Source organism: Strix uralensis, chromosome 5 (assembly GCF_047716275.1).
Source record: "Strix uralensis isolate ZFMK-TIS-50842 chromosome 5, bStrUra1, whole genome shotgun sequence".
In the NCBI taxonomy this organism is placed as follows: Eukaryota; Metazoa; Chordata; class Aves; order Strigiformes; family Strigidae; genus Strix; species Strix uralensis.
Window position 1 is genome coordinate 13,726,072 of NC_133976.1, and position 26,322 is coordinate 13,752,393.

The 26,322-nt window shown below is 39.6% G+C and overlaps 1 protein-coding gene across 1 annotated transcript in view; it reads right to left on the minus strand.

The window, feature by feature from the left end:
• Nucleotides 1-16,217, minus strand: part of PTPN12 (protein tyrosine phosphatase non-receptor type 12) — an 82,128-nt gene extending 65,911 nt beyond the window's left edge. Inside the window, exon 1 of the mRNA XM_074869894.1 lies at nucleotides 16,009-16,217. Coding sequence (XP_074725995.1) covers nucleotides 16,009-16,107 — 99 coding nt within the window. The 5' untranslated portion in view covers nucleotides 16,108-16,217. The remainder of the gene's footprint in view (nucleotides 1-16,008) is intronic.
• Between the last annotated feature and the right edge of the window lie 10,105 nt (nucleotides 16,218-26,322).

Below are 26,322 nucleotides of genomic sequence, written 5' to 3' on the forward strand. Positions count from 1 at the left end.
CCTTTGTCCCAAATACCACAATTAAAATTATTAATATTTAGTGTGTTCAAGTAACAAACCCATCACCTCAGCATACAAGTAACCTTTACAGATTAATACTTTAGTGGTTTATTAATTCTGATTCAACAATTATTTAAATTTAATAATGTATTTAAATATTTAGATACCATCAAAACCCTATAAATTAAAATGCTAATGAACTAGTGGGATTGATGGAAATCACGTTTCTTAAAATAAGAAATCAGCAAAAATATCATAAAGCAGCAAAAGTAGATTCTAGGTCTTTCCATTTTTTAGCGAAAGGCAAATAAATACTTTGGATACAACTCTATGGCATACTTCAGATTTTTAATAAGTGTCCCTCTAGCTATAACCATAAGTGCATAAACTGCTATTCATCTGCTTCTTTTCATCACATATTATGGAAGCTAACAAAAGGAATACAGGAAACACAGTTTTTGATGATCTACATGATTATCAGATATGGATAGAGGGGTTTCCTACTTCTATAGCTTTGGGGTTTTTTAAGTTTGGTAGGAGCCATGCTGCTTCATCAATGCAAGCCTGTTCAACTTCTCGTACAATGAACTATCACCAGGACAGAGTTTCATATCCACCCCTACAGACAAAGGTTAGCCACACTGTTTTTACCATACTGGAGGCAACAGTTAACATCAATTACAACAGCTATTTATATAATTGAGATTTTACATGTCAATCACTTAACCATTGCACCAAGTTTAACAGTTTCCCACCTCTTTGCGTTTTATTCCAATTCTGCTTCCTTTAATCTTATTTTCTAAACCCTAATCTCTTTTATTGCCATTCCTTCCTCATATCAGAGCAAATGCTGTCTGTATAGTAACTTGCTGCTGACACTGTCTGCAGCCCACACTTGCCCATCTAGGAACAGGAAAGTTGCTCAACACTAAATGAAGCATTCCTCTTTTCTCTGTTTACAGATACATTTTAAAAAATTCTGAGAAAATACTACAGTTGTGGTCAAATTCACATTCTAATTCTGGAAAAGCGGAAACCATTTCAGCAAAGCCACAGAATTAACAAGGTGACTCGGTGAGACACTCGGACTTTGGACACACCAGAAGAAAGGCAGTGGGTGGATTAGCATCGCAAAGCCCACTGCCTGCAGTGACCGGAGTCAGGCCTTGTTTGACTGTAAAATACTGGTGACAGTTCCTGGCACAAGCAGAACTTCTACCATATTTTTACTATCTCTTTCAACTCAGTATATTGCTCAACTTACATTACTCAGAGAGAGTAGCAGGCTGCTAACCTGCATACAAATAAGCTACAAATACCTTCCTGTTTTAGCTCACTAAAATGCAACGTAATCTCCACAAAGAAATTCCTGTTTTTGAACAGTCTCCTCCTAAATTTTACTCTTCATTGCTTCTTCTCCATCAAGATGTTTTTTCTACCTCCCTCAAGAAAAAAATTACTCAGTAAAAAGCTATGAAGTGTATTGAACTTACAGATCTAAAATTGGAGAATCAACATTTAATTCCACTTTTAGATAATAGAAATGTAAGTTTGCAAAACCACTAGTCACGGCTCTTCAGAATGACAAAATAAGTAGACGAAATACAGGAAATGAGGAAAGTTGCATTACCAAAGTTACTTCCTCAGATCTATCAAAGCCACTCTTGGGAAAGGCTAGATAAGAAGGCATGGAATCTAAGCAAGCAAAGCGTGGGTTTCTTTGTTATACAAGAAGAAAAAACCCAACAACCAATAAAGTTAGGCTACATAGCACGGAACAACTTACAAGGAACAGGTTGTACTGCTGCTTACAGCCATGAAAACTAAGTGACTTGCTTTTCGGTATAGAAACGGATATGCCTTTAGTCAGTAAAAACCCCAAGCTTCTAAATTCCTATAGATGTGGAAGACCGCCTCTTGCAGCATTTCTAGCCATGAAAAAGACTAGATATTCCGTGTTGTTTGGACTGGGGAGAAACAATGACACTTTCCAAATATCAGAACTCCCCACATTTACTAAAAACTATTTAAGCACACTATAAGTAGGACACAAACCAAGTTTCTCAATCTTATTTTCCCTTAATGGAACAGCATTCCAAACAAAATCAGTAGCTTTAAAAGATTTCAATTTATTTTCAATGCGTCAGTTAAGTTTAACCTCAACTCTAATGTCTGCCACAGTTTGACTTTAAGGAACAGTAGCATTTTTCTAAAGCAATGCCCTCTTTAATCCTTGCATTGTGCCTTCCCTTAAAGGCTACCTTCTTCTCATTCCCAGTTGCTAGCATTGTGCATCAGTATTCCACTGGGTAAGCAGAACAGCTATTAATGCTAATAAGCCCAGACAGGAATACAGGTTTGTTCTAAAGAGACAGTAACTGCATGACAAGTAATAGGATGAGACATACAGGATTGCTAAATCCTGGCTTTAAAATGCAGAATACAGAAATACATACTCAACAGCCAAAGTGAATCAATTCACAGGAGAAGTAACATATCCCAATTTCTTATCAGGATGCAAATGCTTCTTAAAGATGCATTATGGTGAATAGAAGATCGCATCATGACCCCAGTGCAAGCTGCACTTCTATTCTCTCTGAATATTGGCTGCATCCCTTGTAGCTGTCAGGACTCAACATTTATTTCAAAATACTCAGATTAGGTTTTAGTCTCCAGGAATCTCTGTAATAATCAAGCTTAGACAATAGTTCAATACTACAGTTCCTCTTTTGAGGAGAGGGATTCATAAGCAATACTACCTGGTCCAGTTCAAACCCCAGAATATTAATCCTGGTGAAATGAACAAGCCATAACATGAAAATTCAGAAGGAACAGTGCGCATGATGATTTTTACAAAGACCATTTCCAAACAATCAAAAAAGTCCAACTTTCAGACATGCAGGCATGCCTGCTACATTCAGAACAGCTTTGGAGAAACCCTTTCAATCCCTGCAGTTGCTTTTAACCAGTCTGGTTAAGCCTCATTGTCCTGCTTCCCAGGCTCTTATCCCATTGTCCAGAGCTAAAACACTTCTAAGATTTTTACTCATTAAAAAATGTTGATTATCAGAGCTAGATAACATTTGCAAACTTAACTTTCTCTTTAAGAGGATAATAAAGCCAATAAAACGTTCGGCTAAGCTATTCGGTTCTGAATTTAAAACCAGACTGAAATAGACCAGCCAGTTCTACTTTGAACATTGAATGAAAACAAAACAAACAAAAAACCAGCAAAAAATCCACCCATACACCTTCTCTCTTATTATAACCCAACAATTGCTCAATCAAGCAATGCTTGCACAGTTTAAAAAGGTACCAAACTACACTATAGATAATCATCTACCTTCAGTTCATTAAATCCGTAACAACCTGTATAAAGCTAATGCTTGTTCTGAAGAGATTCCTGTCTAAAAGCAAGGCAAAGGCAAAGTTAAAGAAATATATTTAACTTATTCACATGGTTTTCCACTCACCCTGCAAAGGTCTCTATCTTCCAGAAACAGTAACAACGGATGGTTTAAAAAAATAAGGAAATCATTCTAGCAGTACAGGGACAAGGTAGCACAAGCACAGGAGTAAAGGGGAGGAAGGACAGATGGACCACAAAAATTACAACCCCACAACAGAAAAAGAGAGAGAAGAAAAATTAAAAAAAAATATCCAAGATAGATCAGAGTTGGTATGTGTTGAATCAAAAATACATGTTGCAATTTGCATAAGATCTGACAGAAGTACTATGCCCAGTGGAAAACTACACACTTTGCAAGGATGATTCAACCACTAGCTGACATAAATGCAGAATTCCTAAAGGGTATCTTGTTTATACAATGTCCAGAAGCTAGATCCAACAAGCTAAAAGCAAAAGACAGCAGTATGAATGTAAAAGGAAGCCCACAGGAGCAAGTGTTTCTTCTGTCTTTTCTTCTGCAGAAATGCTTCCTCCATGGCATTTGAGACACCCTTAAAAGCCACAATACACCTCGCATAAGCAAAGTTCCCCAACTTCATTCTGGAGGTTTTCTCAAGCCCAGTTTATAAATTAAAAGGTTTTATGTACTTAACTTCCCACACGGGTTGTGATCTCTATCCAAACAAATCTTCAGCTCAAGCATATAAAGTTGGTAAACTACGAACAGGGTATTTCGCCTTCTCAGTTGTTACCAATAAATGTTAAATTCCAGTATCACACTAGCAATAACCTTTTAACAGGGAAGGGGGGAAAAAAAAACAAAACACACAAATACTATAAGTAAATATTGTCTGCTGTGTTATTATCACTTGTCTTGGAATAGTTTGCAAGGAACAACACCTGAAAATCTACACCATCAGTACATGATTCAGGAAACTCCTGACTTCAGGAGGTTTCAAAGTAGTAATACAACAGCCCCATCAAATCTAAAGGACATGGCACTGAAATGCAAGAATAGAAGGAATTTTATTTACTGAAGCCAATTCCAGTGTCTCTGAAATGCCCTACAAGATGCTTTACCTGACTAAAATCGTGGTCATTTTTAGTTCAAAGGTACTGTCTCTCTAGAAATAAATCAGTTCACTACTTAAATATATCCCTGCACTGAATTCCCTTTTTAATTCATTGCTACTTTTCTCACCTCTAAATACATCCTGGCCTGATGTATATTTAATATATCTGGAAGTTATCTTCATCCATAAGAGCTAAAAGTATCATCACCAAGGTTTTTATATCCACATACTTTCTTCACTGGATGATCATATTAGCTTACTTTACCAGACACGGAATATTTTTTCTATGAATACAGGAAGGGAAACCTATTATGTATGCTATAACACTGTACAAACAGGATGCTGGCTTCATTTTCACACAATCACCAATTTAAACAGTGCAAATGCTTTTTAAAATGCTGTGCCAGAAAGATACGTTGCTATAGCTTTGCACCAAAAATGGTATATGATATAATAATGTATAAGTTACCAAATGTAAGCTCTCATTCAGGCTATTCCACATTAGAACTAGTTATGGAATTCACTAGCATTTTAGAAGAAAACATTATTTCCCTTTAGGAAATCACAGTTTATACATGGATTTATGGCAACATCTTGCTGACTTTAGCGTACACACATTTTTTCAGTGTTTCTGGTTTCCCAATTTAAATCATTTATTAACAGGCTATAGATATCTGTGATTTGTAAGAAATACAACTAGGCTTCTCTCTGCTACAGTTTCAGGTATTCAAGTTTCTACATGTTCTTTTCAGAAAAAGAAAAATAGGAAATTGACATCCTAAATAACTTGCAGGCTGCATTTTCACTGTAACAAAAAACAAAGAAAAGAAATGAAAGCTCAAATTTCATCATCTTTATCAAAATATTAAGAAAATATCTGGCACCAGTTGAAGTAACTGGAGCAATGTTACTACTGAGTATCAGGGCAATTCCCACAGCAGTTCTGTGGAATAGCCTTCGGAAAAGTTCTTCTGTTTGTAAGGAAAATATAAGAGCTTGGGATTGATTTGTGACTGAGATTTGAGAGAGATATGGCATAACATCCAGCTTAATGACAACTTACTTCAGAACATTCAGTTTGAAAAACCAGACTCGTGTCCAAAGCTTAAAGTGCAAAGCTCCTGTGTTCCAGTTTTACAGCAAAAAGCTGTTAAGGAAACAAGATAAGTAACATCTCTCCCTTCTGGGCCTACTCTTCATGAAGTAGAAATAACAGAAAAATAAAGTATCTATAAAACAACACATTTCTTTACTAAAATAAATTCCAGTGAGTGCCTGAAGTACTTTCCAAGATCATTCCACCTGACTAAATCACATTCACTTTTCTCCATTAACGTTTACATATAGTTCCCCATATATCCATTAGCATTTACACAGTTATGTTTATGCAACCTCTCATGAAATGAGTTAAAATGAGTTTTACATTCTGATTTGGTCATAATAAGAATCAATGCAGCTTTCTGTAACCACCTATTTAATAAAAATTGAAGTCTTTGAAGAAACTGTCAAATACTTTGAGCTATCTGGGGAGACTCACAATATCTAAGAGATTATTTCCTTCCTTTAATAGTTTGTGCAATAGGGGTGCTGCCCTATAGGCAATTTAGAATTAATTCATTTCTGCGGGAATTCTCAGGTTTTTGAAGCAGTTAAACTAACCTACATATGCCCTTCCCTCCAGAATAGTGTTTCATTTTCCAGCTTTATTTTGAGCTAAATAATTCCCTTGAGTGCTCCTACTGGACAACTGTATTAATTTCAATTAACAATTACCTATTTGCTAAAACTATCAGAATATACATGAGGGAGCAACTAATAATGAAAGCATAGCTTCCAGTTGTAATCCTGCTTCCTATGCAGGAACAAAGATTCAAGTAGAAAATAAAGGAAGAACTAAGACTTATTTTCTACATGTGGAAAAGGAATAAAAAAACCCCACTGTGCACTACAAAAATGCAGAACATGATGCATTTACCAAGGCATCCCCATACTCAATTTTACTCACTAACAGAGCAGCTAGTCATCAACTTACAAACCCAACCTATCCACAGCATAAGTGCAGTGCAGTATTTATATCACTTGTTTTTCTTTGTTTGTTCAGCTTTTAATGTTAATTAATTTCTCAGTTTTGTGCAGTAGGACTGTGCAAATCCTGGACAACTAATCCAATAAAAACGTCTGTCTCAGTAGGAAGCTATAGCCGAGCACCATATATGCTACCAGAACACTGAGTGCCTTGAGGAAAAAAAAGACACTGTTCCACCACAGGATTATGCATAGAGTCAAACACAGTCAAATAAGAAGTTAAACATTTAGGACAGAGTGGAATACCACTCAGGCTTCTCAAGAGCTGGGCAGTTCCCACAGCAATCAGTCATTTCAACATGATGCATACCCTACACTGGGCTAGCATCCTTTAAATTAGGAACCCAGTTGTTCAAAGATAACTGTGTGTCCTCCAAGAACTATCAGAGGAATAAAAATAAAGTCATACTAACATAAATGAAAGACAACATCTATTTTAAAAAAAATAATCAAGAAAACAATATGAAAATTCTGGACCAACAGCCTCCTGAAATACTCAAATGTGGCGAGTAGCTAGGAATAACGCCTATGTCTCTGAAGTCAAGTCAAAACCTGCATGAACTACAACCTTGACTAAACAGCTGCAGACATCCAGCTCAGCAGAAGAACTGGATTTCTCATCCATGATATTGACCATATAGCAGATATGAAAGATCACAAATATAGCAGAGGTGCTAACTGCCCAACCTCAATAAAAGCAGGAAGATGAGACAATGCTGCTTGTGTACCACATTCTTTTCTGTCTCCCATTGATTGTCCTTTATTAGCTGTCCAGAAGTCTTGGCCCCTTTTTTCCACTGTAGCCCAGCTGCAGAGCTGAGAGATGGTCATGTACCCCTTCGGAACCAAAGAAAAAACTGCTCTCAATCTCACTGATCCACGTAGAAGCTGTTCTTCCTGTGATCGCAAAGAGTACAAAACATCTGTGTTTTTTCAGACGAAAAACAAAAAGCAGATGTCATCCACATGAGACAGTAAGAATGACAAGACAGCAAGACTGACAAATGCAGCAAGATGCAAAACTGTTCAAGAGGGCACCACTGTACTCTGACCTTAGAAAAACAAACAAAACCTGCTACAACTTAGCAGACTGCATAAGGAAGTTAATGAAAAAAGGTTGTCTTAAATTGACAAGTTCAGTATTATAACTAAATAAAAGAGATTAAAGTAGTGCATATGTTCTTTAAAGCAATATGGTTTTGACTAAATTAACTTCCCCCTAGAGACTGATGCTTTCCAACCCATGACTTTAGACACCAAAACTTATAGCTATGATCATACAATTGAAACTAATATATTCCAATCATGTTTAAGAATCGAGGCCTGCTTTCCAACATATAAAAATAAGAGCATATAGCTGTTCCTCCAAAGAGAAAGGAACCTAAATTATATGGATACACTTATGAACACTTAACAACTGTGTTAGGGTTTCTCCAAATTGCAACAAATTAATAATTGAACAAGCCAACCAATCCATACAGCACTTACAACTTCCAGTCTACTAATGTAGTTGCCCTTGGCACATTCCTAACACCAGGCAATTCAATTCTTTTTACTGGACTAAGGGAGCTCAGAAGTAAAATAAATTTAAAAAATTAACTGTCAGAAACATCGTCGTAGGATTTCCTTCAAAATTACTGCTGTTTCCTTCTAGCAATCTGAATGAATGAAACGTATCTTTATTTGCTTTTGTTCCTAATGACATGTCTAGCCCATGAGGCAACATCATTCATAGCTTCAGTCCTCTTATAATAGCTAGATACTTTCTCCATTCAAGGAACTGGCTACATCAGCTTCCTACTTTTTACAGCTGATAATTCAATTCTTCTGGGTTTTTCTTTCACAAGACACTTCCATTAGAGCAATATTGCCTTTAAGTCGTCCCATAAATTGATTACCACCAATAAAATTACCTTTTACAAAAATTAAAAGTATCAATTTGTAGGCAGATAGATAGAAGGAAAAATTAGGTCAACCAAACTAGGTCATCCATTTATACCTCTATTTATCTGGTACCTTTTGGGAAACATATTTCTCTATCTTTTTAGCTGTGTAAGAATTTTTTCATTTTAAAGATGATGGCAAAAGTGTAGCTAGAACAAGGCCCTCAGAGATACAAGCAATAACTTTCCTATGCAAACCTCGCAGTGACTGGAACATCCTGACATCAGTATTCAAACATACTTTAAAACAACAGTTCCAAATCCAAAACGATGGTCCTAAAGTCTGTCAGACTTCACTGTGCTCTTCTCCTCTTACATCTCTTTCCTTACCTTGCTGTTGTACTCTCAGCTTCCCTAATAAAGCTACTAGCTTTGTGCTTGTACTGTCTCAGTGGTATTGGGTCTGAACACAATTTTCTTTCTCTAAGATGTAGAGGGACTCGAGACAGTACTCTAACAGTACAGCTGCTCTCTGGGGCTCCCGGTTCCGGATCAAAAACTCCACAGCCATACCAGAGTGTTCTCCTTCCATGAACACATCCTGACTGTTCAAATTTGAACAAATAATTCATGAGTTAAGTTTATATTGGCAAGTTTTTTTGCCAGATGAAGCAGGAAAACAAAGAGCTTAATCTCTTTGCAACATTCACATGCTAGTTAACAGAAATAGAAATGCATATCCATGCTTCATTTCAGACAAATATACACAGCTGAGTTATCCGAGCCTGCACTGGCATAACTGTAACAATTGTAGAGTACAACAGCCCGAGGAAAACACCAGGATGCAAATACCAGGATGCAACCACCACACTTCCTAATGGCACAAAGGGCTTCTGCTCTACCCAATTAACTTATGCTTTACTCTATTCCGTACCTGACCTTTAACACTGATGCCTTTCCCTAAATGAAGGCAGTTTTATAAGATCAAGAAAAAAACCCCGCCATCTAGCTTCTGATTTCAGTTCTACAAATGAGTACTCAAGGTCCTACTATAGTTTCACCTTTCTCCAACACTAACAAGTGCATTACTATTTTCCCTATGCCAAAATGCCCTATGTACTAAGCATAGTATAGTACAACTGTAGCAGCACACAACACAAAGTCCACAGATCTTAAAAAGTAACAGTGAAGAAAACCAAACAGAACTTCCGTTTATTACAAATCAATGACTTGAAGATAAATTTAAAAACCTCAGACTTTTGTCGCACTTGCTATTAACAAATGTATACACATTAGATAAGCAGATATTAAGATTAACCTTTCCCTGCTTGCAGAGCTGATAACTTCTATTCAGCTATAACAACATCAGGGAAAAATACCCTGAACCTACTGCAGTTTTAAGGTAAATTATGAACACTCCAAAACAAGGAATTCATACTATAGCAATCAGTCTCACGTATATGCTGAATAGTATATAGACATACATCCAGATATATACATATATATGCATATATCCCTGTAGGTACACAGATCTACATAACTATAGATTAGGGCCTAGGGTTGATGAACTATGGTCATATGAGACATCTATATATAGGTATTTAGGTATCTATGTATATGTATCTGTATATACGTGTAACTATATACAGCAAAAGGCACTGTAGGATTGAGAGGAGAATAAAAGCAAAGTATGTATTTGACATGCCATTTGAATTATTCGGAGTGCATGTAGTGTGCCATGAGGTGCAATGTCAAGACTATTGCTTGCTCCTCCTGAACGACTCTGTAACATTCAGCAAAAGCAGTACACAACCCTTTACTCCACAAGAACAGTAGACTTAGACACTGCTGTCTTTAGAGACCGAGCAAACACAACTTACCACCACGCAAGCTATTTGACACAACCCAGACACTGCCTTGGTTTAGTTTTATTTGCCCAAAAGAAAAGAACTACTGCAATTTTAGGCAGAGTTTGCAAGTTCTTATACCCCAGGGTCACTATAGCAGCCTTGTGGTTGTATTCAACTGCCTCTACAAAAATTCAGAATGGCATCTTTGAAACATCAGGAACAGCACTCATTTCCTCAGAAGGGGACAAAAAGCTGAATATTTAAACTTGAGTGGTGGTTCACAGAAAGTTGTATTTTTGTATAACATTTAAAGAACAGTATTTCACAAAATTTCAGAAGCCTCTGAAGTTAAGGGTTACTGAAATTACTATTCAGTCATATTGCTCCAACCAGATGTAGCCTATGTAAATGAAGCTTTATGAATGGCCTAGATGACTATCACTGCTCACAATGAAGTAATTTGTGGGTGTGCACGTGTCCCCAATCAAATTAACAGCATCTAGCTGAAATATAGTTAATGGAAGTAAAACTTAAAAAATACATTAACACTCAAATTAAAGCTTAATATGGAAGATGAGTAGTAACAGACCCATTTCTTACTCTGAAATTATAAAAAGGCCTAAAGCATATTTCAAGTGACAGTTGTCTATGACCTATTAACACATCTGTAAGAGCAGAGCTTCTTATAACAGATCAGCTGGCCGCACAACATACTTACGGGACATTTTCTCCAAGGGAATCACTCTTTCTATCATACTTAAGGGAAGATAAGTGTTCAGAATTGTTGATGTTCATTGAAAAGCCCCTAATTCACAAGAACTTCATGCAAAACTATATTTACGTGAATTAATTTTTTTTTTAAGTTTCAAAAACCAGTTTATCATCTAGTTGATTCTACCAAAGCATTTTTCCTAGTTTAGCCTTAACAGATAAAAATTATTTCTCTTGAAGAGACAGCCTGTATTTTATAACGTATATGATAAAGTTGAGAGGTCATGTTTCAAACTATGTGCTACAAACATGAAACTCATTAACTAAATGAATACTGGAAAACATCACTTCCAAAAAGTCTGTATTTTTTAAAAACAAAAATAGTAACACAGAGATATATAATACCCTTATCTTTCTTCACTAAATTTCCAGATTATATGCTTGCCTTATAAATTTGAAAAATATCTTCACAGATACTCAAGAGGTGCATTAACGGTATTTGATTCAGAAAGGTTTACAGAAATGTACATTAATACACAGACAAGCTTTTAAGAACGGTGTTTCCCAAGTGCTATGGCGATGGTCAAATATAGTATTTCTGATATCTTCAATGGTATTTCAGAATGTACAGGAATTAGAACAAAATGTCACGATTGCCATTAGTACATGGACTTTCACTATGTATCTTAATAGTCTTGATCAGTGATTTAGAATAGTCTAGACTGCCTTCTCATTTTTAGTAATCTTCGGCATTTTAGAAAAAATGCACTTTCCTGAAAAAAAACCCACCAAAACAGGGAAGACAAGTTTTATAACATCTGGCATAGCACTGCATATGATCAACTTAGCTTTTATCCTTAGAAGTCAAGCATATTCCTACCCTTTTTTTAAATAGGATTTTCAGAGAACAATGAGGTAGAAGTACTTAAAAATAAAGATTTCAAAAATAAAACCATTAAGAGGCTAAAAGTATACAAACTACCTTTTTACCCATTTCAAATCAATGACCCGTTCAAATCCCCTTTCATACTTTAGAAAAGAGCACATCGAGTTCTTTACTGTCTCCAAACCTAAGAGTTTCAGTCTAGATGGATTGAACAGCACACAGACACACAATATTCAGTTGTGAGTTAGTTACCGGTGTCCTCCTGAATGAAAGGTATAAGACGACCTAAAATCAGATGTAGGTACCTAGTAACTCCTTGCAAAGTTGTTAAATAATTCTGATGTTTAGACTGATGATCTAAAACAGGATCATTTTGACACCACTACCTTCAAACAACAGCTGAGGGTCCCCTACACAGTACCCACTGCAAAAACCACAAACACTTTCAGCCACTCTGTGTTCCATGACAACAGATTAGCCAGAGATATAACCCAAAAGATTAAGCAAGATTGTCACATACCACAAAGCATTTGAAAAATAACACCTGATTTTTTAAGGTAAAGCTTTACCATTCATATTTCAGTTCTCCTGTAACAATGGCAATCTACATCAGACAAATGATAGAAACAAGAGTATCACAATGCTTTCGCCAAGACTATTGCATAGGAAAACAAAAATGTGTTAGTTGTGGATAAGTTAAATGAAAATCAGCAAAAAGTATTTTTTGAAGTCTTTCTAAAACCTAGAATTTAGCAAAACTGTTTATTTCCATATGGAGCTTTGACTTCCAACCCTTGTTTGATGTAAGACACATGTTCATTATAGAAAATCCGAATCTAGACCAGGCTGGTTGCATTCATACAACATGAAACACCAAGAGGAAGCAATGTATACTTACTTCCTTTTGCCCAAATAGCATGGTCAGCAGAAAACAAGGAAAAAGTATACTCTTGGATGTGTTGTAACCATACGAGTAAAATCCTAACCTATATTATGTCAGGAAAAGGCCCACTTGCCCCTATAACCACAGATACACTACTGGCAAAACACACAGGCAAGTCTATACTGTTTTCAAACCATCCACTTTGTTTAAATGCAATTGTGCACACCCACTGTACTGATCTGCTATGTCCTGCTTACTTTCTAGTGCAAACTAGATAAAATTAAATACATTTGATTTCCAGTAACAAACTTGTTACTGGTGTCCAAATTATAAAATTTATCTTATAAGCAGTGGGGGGGGGGAGGGGGGGGGGAAATCAACTTTCCACCTTCAAAGTGGACCATGTTTTCAGGCATGTCAATAGCATTATTAAATAGCACTTAGTCACCTACACCATGGACTTCCAATAACATTCAGCCAGACTAATCAGCCTACCTGCACATAACTCTAGCTTCTCTACCCTCTTTCCCAGCGCTCCCTGGCACCTGTCTATCAAGCACTTTTAGTTCATACACTTAGGCCTAAATATAATTCTGTAAGCCTATTACTCAACACATTCAAAGGCAATAAAGATGTGAAAATAAAGAATTGTTTTCAATTGCACTCACCCACTATTCCATTCCTATTTTTAGATTCCATTTTGACTTGGAAATGAAGCGATGAGTAACAGCAATTCCTATTCCACAAATTTGCCACTGCTTAGCAGCAGCAGCACATCCTGCACTTAAATGAGAAAATACAACTTCCTCCCTCCCCCCGCCAAAAATTCTCTGCTAAATCTTAAAGAGAATACCAATAACACCAAAGCTCTTTACCCCTTCACCTCTCTTTTCTTCTCCCTTTTCAATCATTTTAAAGAGCATCTAAGCATGGCTCTGTTAACAAAAAAAAAGCAAAACAAGACACCACACACCAAAAAAACAACAAAATACCCCAACATATTCACAGTGAAAAAGTAAATAAATCAGTAACTATGATTCATGTCGCCACACTAATCTATATCTGCTTTAGTACATGGAAGTGAATATGGAGACTAATGCGAATATTAAGGCAGAAGATCCTCATCCTAATTTCCTGGGTTTCCTATAATTTATTATGCAAAAATCAGAAATAAAAGTTTGAAAGAGAAAGTGTTAAGAGGACAAAAGAAATTTTGAATGCAATTCTTTCTAAAGCATTTAACACTGTTTCAGGTAATACACCTTTCTCCTGAAATGCCTTGCCAATTACTTCCTACAGTTCTGTTTTCCCATTTTTAGCAGCATTCTCTTTCCTTGCTGCTCTATGAAAGCGATGGAAACGCTTACTGACTATACAGTTGAAAGCTATAGAAACAACATGCCGTCAAATAAAGAAATTGAAACAAAAGGTATTTTTCCATACAGAGGTGCTACTACTTAGAAGAAAGGCTGACAAAACTACTGTATACCATTCAACTATAACAAAGCTAAAGCATTAGGCTAGTTATCATTAGGTAGAACTGGGTTAGGAGACCTAGCAGAAAGTATTTAACATAAAGGCTATTAAAAAAATCCTGCATTTTCCACTAGTCTAGGCCACCCTTTCTGTAAAGTACATGTAGCTTACGTGAACAAGACGGATTCGTCAGTACGTCAATTTGTGTTTAACAGCAATTATATTACTAAAACTACCACTTAATGAAACAGTTCTGTCAAAGTGTTTAACCTTTGAATTCTCATGTGAAGACACTCTATTCAGCAAAACAGACTTAGAAGTGTCCTATCGCTCCAATACCATTCTTCATTTCACATATTTCTCTCTTCCTTTCCCACACAGTCAGATTTTTCGGCAACATACTTTCAGTATTTGCAAAATCCTGCCCAAAGAGCGTGGCCGATTTCCCACGGGCTCCTACCCCACCCTGGATGAACTCGTTACTTCCCAAAGTCCACTCCACTTCCTCTTCCACCCCTGGACCTGCCAGCGCTCCCAATGCCCCTCTGCCTTGCGCAATATCCGCGGCCTCCTCCCCACATTTCAGACAATCCCTGATGCGACATTTACATTGAGATTTTTTTTTGTTGTTGTTCTCAGACCACTAGCGAAGATTGACAGTTTAAAGAGCTAACGATGTGGTTTTAATCCCAAATAGCACCGGATAATAAAACAAAGCTACAAAGATACACGTATACGGAGGTTGCTATCCTGCTCATCTTCAGCTCTTCTGTGGGTCAAACTGTATTTTAATATGAAGTAATTAAGCAATATTGAAAAGTGCCTGCGACATCTACCCAATCAAAATTATTGTTCACAGCTCAGACCATCTATTCAAAAGATATATCTCCTCAAACATTTCAACAGCCCGATTAAACAGCTAAAATAAACCAGGAAAATAGCTAATTCTCCAATAAATTCTCTCCCCCGAGCGCGCACGTTAACCAAAGGCTGACGGTGAACTGATCTGGAATGAAGAAAGGACGAGGGATACAGGCAGGGCTGCGATGGGGGATGGGGAGCGAAGGGAGATGTTAGGGAAGGGAAGATGAATATTCCTCCAAGGACTATTCAGTGCATTTAACACGTCTCCTCGGAAAGAAGAGAAATCTCAAGCAGGCGGCTACAGGGGCAGATAAAGGGGGAAAGGAGGGAAGGAGTGCCCAATTATCCCCAGATGACATTATACATGGCAACCCCGCGAGAAAAGGGGCTGTAAGGGAGAGGAAGCGCAAACAGCCCTCCCAGAGACGCCTCTGTCCCCTTTATCTGCTCAGGGAAGGAAGGGGGGGGGGCGGGGGGGTGGAAGGAGACTCCCGTTTAATTTTGCAACAGCCGATCACCTACCCTCTCCTCAGGAGCGCGGAAGGGCCGGGGCAGGGGGCTGCGGTAACAAACCTTCCCGAGGGGTGGGGGCAGGAAGAAGGGTAAATTAAGGCGGCCACCTTCCCCCCCCCCCCCCCCCCGCCTTGCCAGGCTCAAAAAGTGGTGGGGGGCACGGGGGAGCCGGCCGAGCTGCGGGACTACACAATAGCAGGTCACTCCCAGGGAAGCGATGCTTCCCCCGGCCCCCCCTTGGCTCGCAGGGGGATGGGGAAGGGGCTGCGGGGGCATCCTGGCACCTCGGCCCCCCCGGCGGGATCACCCCCACCCCCGCCCCGAGGGGAGGCAGGAGCCCTGCCCGCCCCCCCTCGCCGCGCCGCCGCCCCTCACCATGAAGTCGCTGGCGAAGTTGTCCTCCCCATTGTGGTCCGTGTCCTTCATGGCCTGGACTCGCTTAATGAATTTCCTCAGGATCTCCTCCTGGCTCATCCTGCCCCGCCGGCCGCCCCGCGGAGCGGCAGCCCCGGCCGCCCGCCCGCTCTCCGCCTCGAGCCCCCTCCGCCGCACCAGCCCGTCACCCGGCTGCCTTCCCTGCCTCGCCTCGCCTCTCCTCTCCCACCCCCCGGGCCTGTCCCGCGGCCTGCTAGCGCGGCGCGGCTCCACACCCCGCTCACGGCCGCCCGGCCGCCCGCTCCATCCTCCCCTCCCTCCGCCCGACCCTCCCTGGACGCCGCCGCCGACACAGGGACACGACGATGTCCCCACCTCCTCCCCCCGCGCAGGCGCGGCTCCCGCTCCTCCGGCGTTTCCTACGCCCGCCCCTCCTGGGAGCCGGCCCGCCCCCGCTTCCCGCCCATTGGCTCCTCTGACAGCCGCCTTTCCCTATTGGTGACCGCGCACGCTAATCACCGGCTAGCCCAGCCCCGAGGGAGCAGTCGTTGCGCTCTCCGCCTCGCCCCGCTCCGCCAGCCCCTCCCGTTTCCCACGGATGGGACCTTCCGAAGGGCGCCGAATGGAGCCCTGGAAGGGACCACTGGGAAGGTGGGGGGGAGGGGAGGCTGGGCGCAGCGAAGTGCGGTTTCCTCTGGCTGGAGTACAATGGGGCGGCGGTGGGTGCCTACAGCTCCGCGGCCGGGAGGCAGCGGCCGGCGCCGCGGCTTGCCGGGACATGTAGTCGCGCCAGCGCCGCGTCCCCCGCGCTCGGCGGCCCGCGGCGGGGGAGGGCTGCGGGGCTGGGGTTTGTCGGCTCCTCACGAAGCGTCCCACTGAAACGCCCGGAGGAAAAGGGGTTCCTTCCTCGGGGCGGGAAGCCCGAAGCCGTGCAGCGTGCCCGCGGGCTCCCCGCGGTGGCGGTGACCCAGGCGGGGCGAAGGGCGCCCAGCGGGGCAGGGCCGCGGGCGGCGCCGCTGTGGTAAACACCGGGCGGCGGGAAGATGGCGGGCGGGCCGGGGCAGGTGACAGGCCGGACGCAGACTCCCGACTGGGGGCTGCTCCCCGCCCGCGTACATCTGTCTATCTGTACTTAATAAAAATGTCCGCACGCGAAGATGAAACGCGGAAGTGCTGCCCGTCGGTGTTTGTCAGGGGCTGTGGGTTGGTTTTCGGTGGCAGTAAGCGACACCGCAGCGAGTCCGTCCTGACAGGAGGAGGGTCCCTCACCCCTCAGCACTGCGGTGGGGGCGTCTTCAGGCACCTCGGGCCTTCCTACTAGAAAATATTTGAAAATTCCTTTCTTACCTGATGTTGGGTGTTTTGACAATGTCAAAACATGACGACCCAGCAAGAAAAGGGAGTGTTATTTCTGCCTTTCTTTTATGGGGAAAAGTTAAACATGAAAACATCTTCATGCTTGGTGTCCTGATTACATTTATAACTTATGCTTCAGCAAAGCAAAATAATTTTAGAGGTGTGTATATGTATAGCCTTATAGCACAGTAAATATACTAACTGAAGTCTGTCAAAGTATAATTTTATTGAAGAACTACACCGCCTCTGTTGATGTAGTTGATCCAGTAAAACTTTGTCACACAGACTAATGATAAAGGTCCATGCTGAGAACCATAACATGGTTAAGGCATTCCTACCAAATTGCCCATTTTTTCCTACTCGTTCCCACCCACTGTAGTATGTTGCATTTGCAGCCGCACCAGCACAACCGCTTGTTGGACAATGCACTGAGCCAGCTCAGGGAACTGTGATATAAGCCCGTAGAAAAAAATGTGTTTTTTCTTCTCAGATGAGTCAATTAATCTGGCTTTGCTACCGAAACAAACCTACATAAAAGCTTGGTCTTGTGGTGGTGTAAGGTATTACTGGTTTAGATGACTACCAAAGATTACCACCCCTACATCAGAATTAGCAAAATGTCATGTTATCACCCTCAGCCCAATTCAGTGCCCATCAACTCATCATGTTGCTAGTGAAGGTAGTTGCTGGTGCATGGACACACGTTTCCTTCTGCATCTGCTACAGAAGCAGTCATCTCTGGCAGAGAGGCAGGTTGGAAAATGGAAAGGGTTAGCATTCTCACATGATTCGCTGCAGACTTCAGCCTCTTATGAAACGGTTATTTTTTTAGCAGTTGTTCATGGAGCCTAACATGCAGCAGACATGAGGACACACCAAGGAACTGGGAGAGGGCATCGGTTCTCCTGTGCTGAGGTTTATTGAAGCCTGAGCACCCCACACAAACACATCAGCTGTCAGAGCTCAGTCTCCTCTCCATGTCCTTGGCACCAGCCTCCATAAACTAATCGATCAGCCCTGAAGAGCCACAAAGACACCTGCTTTTCTTGCTTTAATCCCTCTTCTCCTTTTCCTTCTCTAAGACTCCTCTTTCTCTCCTACCAAAAAGGAGCATTAAAGGGAAATAGAGAAACAAGGTAGGTAGGTAGGTAGGTAGGTAGGTAGATAGATGAAAGGGCACAGAGATCACCAAGGATAGCTGTGACTTGGATCGTCATACAATCTTTTAATACCACCTTGTTTGATCTCTGCTTCAGGAAGGTTGCTTAGTTTGCTCAGCAGTTGCCCTGGCAAACCTGCTCCCAGTGCCAGATGGCATGTAACTTTGGAAAAGTGATACTTGGGATTAAACAACTGATGAAGTCTTGAATGTGGCATGGTTTCCTTCACTCCGCTCATTTATTCACAGAACAGAGTTACAGAGGACTTGATTAGGAGAGAAAGAAACATCATGACATGTTGCATTTGAATCTCGTGTCATTACTGCTTCGCATTGAAAGGACCCAGTAATCAGTCTGGCCTGGTTCATAATCTGTCACTGCATTGTAATAAACTGTTGTAGACTAGCAAGTGTAACAGTGACCTTTCATTTGGGTTTACTGATAAAAAGGATATATAATCTCAGAAGGAAAAAAAAGCCCCCCAAACCAGGCATGTGTCACTAGCCAAAACAAAGGCACATACAAAACAAAGAAATGAGAAATAGCCGGGTGGAGAACTTTGCCTAGCGTTGTTTGCATATGCATGCCTACCTGTGAGAGCTGCCAGACAGTCCTGAGCACAAACCCAATAGCGCCAGTTTTATCTCCCTCAGCCCTGCAAATGTTGCACGGGGCTGTCTCATCTCTGTGCTATGAACACAGAAACATAAACTTTGAGCAGCAAAAGCAGTGCTTCAACCAAGACTTTTGATCTGAAACTCAAACTGTCTGGGTTAAACCCAGACATCTGACCAATCTAGCATGTGTGCATGAGTGTGTATTTGTGTAGCTGTATGAGAGAGGCGGAAAAAGAGAGAGAGACGCAGGGCGAATTACTCACCCTATAGATAGAACAGGAAGTTGCAACCAAAATCTGTAGAAGAAAATCGTGGTTGTGTTTTAACAATCCATACAAGTATGGTCCTTGGAGAAAAGCAAGTAGATCACTGGCAGCTTCTCTGCTCTTAATCTCATTTTGCCTTGCCATGCACTATTCCAGCTGCTGCAGGGAAGGAAGACAGCCAGGTTTTTGCTGTTCAAAGGTGGCTTCTCATGTTCCCACAAGGTAAGCATGTGTTAACTGGTAAATGTTTCCCAGCATGCATACCACGGTTAGGCCCAGTCAATGGGTGGGAGTACCAAACCTCCTAGTTTACCAAGCTTCAGGGGTTTCCCTGAAGACTGGGATGGAGCACAGGCTCACCTCAAAGCTCTTTGGCTGCAATGTCTGTGTGGCTTGGAGCCATGTTCAAAGTCCAATGCATATCTACCCAAAACTGTGTTCCAGAAAGAAATCGAAGAACTGGGATGAGAGGGAAGGCTGAAAGAACGCAACAGCTCTGAGTAAGGGCATCGTCTCCTATGCTTTGATTTCTCCTTTGTCCAGCAAAACAAGACTTGATGCATTCCTTGTAATTTAGCATGACTACATTACAATGATAGCTCACTTCCTCACTAATTTCTCCTTTCCTTTGCAATAATCTACAAACTTTTAGATTTTAACTCCCTATTTGGAGTAACTTATTAGTTACAGTGGTGTGTCATTATTACTATATTACTGTAATTATCATTAAATGATGATCAGTATACCCTGTACATGAAATCCCAATTAATTTTATCTATACTGAGAGTCTGAAAAATGTTTTTGTAATCAAGATCATTTAGGATAAAAATTAGATGCTAACATTCATAGATTCTAAAATAACGCTCTTGAAATGTATTTTAAGTGCAGTTGGTTGGAAGTTTTCTAAAAATGTGGTGTTTCAATGGAAAATGCTGTTTCTGTAAAAAAATTTTCCACAGGAAACAATTTTGCCAAACTTTTTCTGCTTTCTGACAAAACCAATGTGCTGTTATACTTACAGATGCAGAAATGTCTTTGCCATTGAAGACAGTACAACTTGGGATAGGAACCCAGTACATGAAAGAACTGGAGCATGGAGTATAAGTGCCAGGAAGCTGTTGAGCAGCTCAAGGGTACACATAAAAACTAAGTCCAGATGAAACATTTGTCTTTGATCTGATGAACTGAAATGCAATGAGTCTTTCCACAAATGTCAAAGTGTTTCATGCTGGTTGAAAATAGTTAAATAAAACATTCAGGAATATCAGCATCAAGTACTTCTTGTATACTCTGACCCTCAAAACATTTTGGTATTTAGTCACTTTAGTTTCCGAAGAGGATAAAAATAATCATACTGGGTTTTCTGGCAGATCCTCAGTTACAATTTGACCACTTAGATTGTAAGTAACAAACTAACAAACAGGAATCCCCATGGAGGCTCAAAATACTTGGTTTCAACACAAAGAACATTGTAGACAATAAATCTGAGAAAGATGCATTGTATCCTTTGTATACAACAAATAAATTGAATTTCTGATTTAAACCTGAAACTAATCTCATTTTAAATGAGTCATAAAGACCTGATCAGTGTCTGTATAATACGTTCCATTCATACTAATTAAGTGCCATGTGACAGCTGGATTTCTTGACATTTGCCTCTATTACTCTCAGTTAGGCAATGTCAGACTCCTATAATTACCACTGAAAATACTACTACTGCAATTTAATTTTACGTGGCTTGCTTAGTTTTTATTTATTCACTTACCATCTTCTGGGATTCATTGCACAATATTGCTAAAACACTTTAAATGTGACATTTCTTATACAGCTAATAAATATTTTAGATCATAATTACTGAGTGAGTTTCATAATCAGTGCATAATTTGGATTCCTCTCTAACTGTAACATACACACACACCCCCCATATGCACACAGTTTCCATACATAGAAGAAACTTTGTTCTTGCTGCTGTACTTACTGTAGCAGCATTCAGGTTTAAAGTGTTTCTTAGGTATTGCTAACATGCAACTGAAATTAATATAATTGTGTGCATTATGATCATCAAAATAATCCTCTACCATGACCAGTTCTAAAAAGAAAACAGCTGCGAAATACTGTCCAGCCTTAACATTTTTCTGCTTAACTTTTTAAAATTTTCATATAATTAGATACACTCTGTTGATTGAGGTATTTTGTTTGATTTTTGTGAATATAAAAAAGGGAATTTCAGAATACAATTAATATTTTCTGCAAGATTTTAACGGTATTAAAATAAATAGCATATGGACCCCAAATAAATTGCTGTGTGTCCTTTCGATAGCTACTTTTCAATAGTTTCATTGTAAATTACTGAGAGGCCTGATGACTGTTATTTATGCATGTCACTCTAGGAACACTAATTTCACAGGAACACTAATTTCAGTAGGATACCTGCTTCACACTGTTGGACATAAGATCAGGAAAATCAGGAGCCATTTTCCATCTGTATCTTTTGACCTTATAAAATTGGACATAAGATTTCTGAAGCGGGAATATTTCTATTTTGTGACTACGCCATACATTTGACACAACATGACACAAATCTGGTTTGCTGTCCGCCAGCAGCCAGCTGCAGCACTAGAGTGGGCTGCTCTGGGGGAACCTCATTTGCCTCCTTGTGACAAAGCTTTCCTCGAGGGTATTCCCCAGGCACGGCTGCAGCACATCTGAAATGGAAATACCAGCAGCAGAAGGTAAGCCTGTGCACAGGGCATGTTAGGTATTTGTGCTCTCAAATCTTTGCCTGCAAGTATCAGAAAAAGCATCATTAAAAAAAAATCAGCCCATTTAAAAGACACAAGAGAAGAATCTGGATTTTCAATGGGAGGCACTCATTCAAAATTTGATTTTGAAAACAAGTAATTGAACAAAAATTAAGTTTGCAGTATCCCTTTAAAAATAATAAAATCTTAGTACTAAAATCTTGCATCAATGAATATGAAATATGTGTAAAAACTGAATGAGCTTCACATAATTTATGATGTTTAGTTTTTGTGTATCAGCCTCAAGAACAAAAGAATTAGTCTGTTACCAGTTCTATTTCAATTGTTCTTATCCATTAATGTAGCAATATTTGTATTATCCTTAAACAAACCTCAGGCTAATAATGTTTGTCTCCAGTTTTATATTAATCTATACAAATTAAAATATTTCCATTTCTTTAAAATGCATCTTTACTGAAAATAAAACTAAAAATGATTAGACAAAATCTGAGCCAAAATGAATAAACGCTGCTCTTTTACCTGCCATTAGCATTCTCTGGATGCACATACTATTCCACTTTATTCTGAAAATCCTATTAAAATAATAATAACAAGGACTGAGACTGCTGCTACTAATGCATTAGATATGCTGGTGAAACTGAGCTCCCTAAGAGTTCCTCCTGTGAAATGCCTGCTGTTATGACCATTAGTTGCCATAATGACCAGTTCAGATTTTCGACTATTTTGTAGATTAAAAAAAAAAAAAAAAATTAATAGTCTCTTAAGGGAAATAGTGAGCTTTATAGTTTGGGAAACAAAACCAGATGGGAAAAAAAAAACCCAAAGAAAACTAAAGACACCCCTCCCCCTCAAGGCCATGAAAATTGTACCATAGGGAGCCACCCTACATGTGACCAGGCCTGTTTTTATATTAACTTCAAAAACAAATATGAGTACAGTTCTGACTTTACTCTCTAATGTGGCTTTTCTCCCATATTTCAGTGATAGGTTTGATGTTATATCTGTGCACATTTAACAAAGTGAGACATAAGCCCAATATATACTATGTTCAACAATATTCATATTTTGTTATCAGAGAGCACAACAATAGTTCTATTGTGTAGGGCAGCTCTTCTCAGAGGTGGAAGGAAAGCTGCACACAGCCTTCCAGAGTGGTCCAGAAATATGATGGTGACACCAGACTGGCTCATGTAAACAGGAAATCAAACCAGGATGTAAACTGGACTGCTTCCATATTCAGTAATACTCAGCTAAAAATAAACAGGTTGAATAGAGGTAGGAAAGCCAATTCTCTCTGTAAACTCATTTTTCAGCTTGAATTTTCAAGACCTGATAGAAAAATTCAAATAAAATGAGTTTTAGTATTGCTTTCTCAATATGTCTGCCATGAGATTGCAGTCACATCCAGAGGGGCTACTAGTGTGAAAAGAAGAATGGTAAGTCTCTCTTTTCGGAGAATAATAAGGACTTGGAGATGAAGGTTGAAAAGGGATATGACTGCTCTATAAATATATCAAGGTATTAAAAAAATCAAGGGGAAAGGAGTTCTACTTAAGCTAAAAGACAACATTATCATAAGATAAACAGACTGTGAAATCTAGAAATGATTAGGCATCTTGTTCAGAGAAGAATAAGGAGTTCTCAGGCAGCCTTTACAGAGTGAGGAGGAGAAGGTGTTTTTTTCTGTAACAGAATTATCTAATGTTATTGCCTTCAAGACCATCTTGTGGAGTTCACCTGGGAGATCCTCTGCAGTCCTCGGTTCCTTATGAATTCTGTCTGCTGACCACATCTTTCTCAGAAGAAAAGTCTTTCAGAAAAGGAGGAATTCTTCAGAATTATTTAGAAGACATGAGTAGTACACATTATACACAAACCATTAGTGAAGTTTCCCTTCTGCAGAAATCTATTTGCAGTACTGTTCTAAATATTGTGATTTGATGCATATCATGTTCTTAATGAAAATATAGAAAAAATGTGGCAATTCATTTAGCCTTTGTTACTTCACCATCTCCATCACATATGCCAGATGCCATACAAGAGGCTCAGAGCATGACAAACTATTAATGACAGAGCAAAAAAAGCGTAATATCCTCACGTATAGCTGAAATCTGTGGGACTGAAAGTAGGCACAACTAACAACAAAGGTACCCTAATGGGTGGCCGTCATTATTCCCATCATAAGCCATATATGAATACAGTGCAGATATCAATAAAACATAGACATTCATAGCATACTCCATTAACAGCTAATCAAGGCAGTGGCATTGCCACAGACTTTGTGACATTGAGATAAGACCTAGAAACCAAGTAAGTCAACTGGTCCAGCAGTCAAAGAGGGCTGTTTCTTCAGAAAATGGTCTGTGTGATTCATTCTTGGCACCTCAGGCCCACTGGAAAAGCTGGATAAATAAATAGATGAATAAATAAAGTGCCTGTTATTTTCTCCTCAGGTATAGAACTTCCTTAGAAACCTGGAGGCGGTAGAAGGAGAAAAGCCCAGACAGACTTGGCCACAAGCTGAGCATCTCAGTTTAGGAGTCACAGTTCTGACCTAGAGACTCACACGGGACATCCTAGATGGCAGGGGCGGAATTTAGGTGGCTGCCACAAGGAAGAGGAATCACGATATAGTAGAGGCGGTGCATGTTCTCATTCATGTGCAAGCTCTGAAGGGGAAGGATTTTTACACCATCTAGAAGATGATGAGATGATTACAAGACGTAAATGCAGACTCTGTGATAAAGGCCTATAGAGGAACTGCCCTCCAGTGCAATGGAGTTCACTCTAACTTCCACCCTGTTCCTAGTCCTCATGTCCTCAAGGATTGCCTTTCTTCCTTCTTGACATACTTTAGCCTTCTGACACCAAAAATTTCATTAGTGTATTCTTATTTTCGATTAATGAAGGTGATGAATAGAACCATTGCATGATACTGTGCCCAAGACTGAATTCTGAGGAATTCCACTTGCAAGTAGAGACCCAGAAGAAGATGTTGCAAGGACAGCCTGCTCTTTGCTTTAGACAGTTTCATATTTACCTTACAATTTCTGAACTAATCTCCATCTCCTTACCATAACTAGTCATTGATAAGCATTGCCTGACTGTTTATTAAGGTTAGATTTATCTCGTTTTCTTTGGTTTTGTTTTGTAAAGAAATAAATATCAGCATTGAAGCTAGATACTAACATATGTGATCATTAAAAAAAAAATGTTGGCGTACAGTTTTGGCTTCTCTAACCAGACTATTATGATGGAATATTCCTCTTAAAATGCTGATTTCTGTCTGCTGGCACCTATATTGACACTTGTTGATTTAAATTTGATGGAACAAAAGAATCCAGAGAATCAAAAATATTAGCATGCAATGTTCACTGGTTAAAACTGTTCCATGTTCATCATACTTAGTTTCATAGCAAACTAAAGTGGGTGGTAAAATCTACAAATTTATGAAGTAAAATAGGAAGAGGAAGAAAAAATTCGTTCAGTTGTGATAATAGGAAATCTGCACAAAGAATGAGGGTAGAATACAATGCAGCTGTTACATTTCAGCATCACTTATTGAAGAAAAGTAACATGAGGCTTTTTTAAAAGTATCTCTTTTTCTCCTTTTATTGAGCTCTTCTGTAGAAAAATGCAGTAATTGCTCAAATAATCAGTCATAAAACTATTCTGCACATATATTTGGCTATCATTTTTGAGCATGCACTCCTGAAAACGCTAAGACTTCAGCATTAACATAACTTGGTTGCAGTATTGATTGTATATATGTTTATAATTATTTAGCTTTAAAACAGCTCACTGCTTTTTCCCTACTGGTTGTTGTACCAATTTATACTTTCCACAAGTAGGGAACACCTCAATTTCCATTCATCACAAAAGAAACTCCACTTGATTAGAGTCAGAAACCATTATACTTGGTTATGTTTTCTAAGTGCAACATGTTCTCTGTACCTGGAATAAATGACATACCTGCTACATTACCAGATGCATAGTCAGTAGGCAATTTTCTGCCAACATGGGTTTTTTTGTTGTTGTTGTTTTCACATCAGTATTAACCATCTCAATCAAAATGCAAAACTCACACTCACTGCCATCTGGATGGTTATGCTGTCCGGGGACTTTGTGTTTACAAATTGAGAATGGCTTTCCC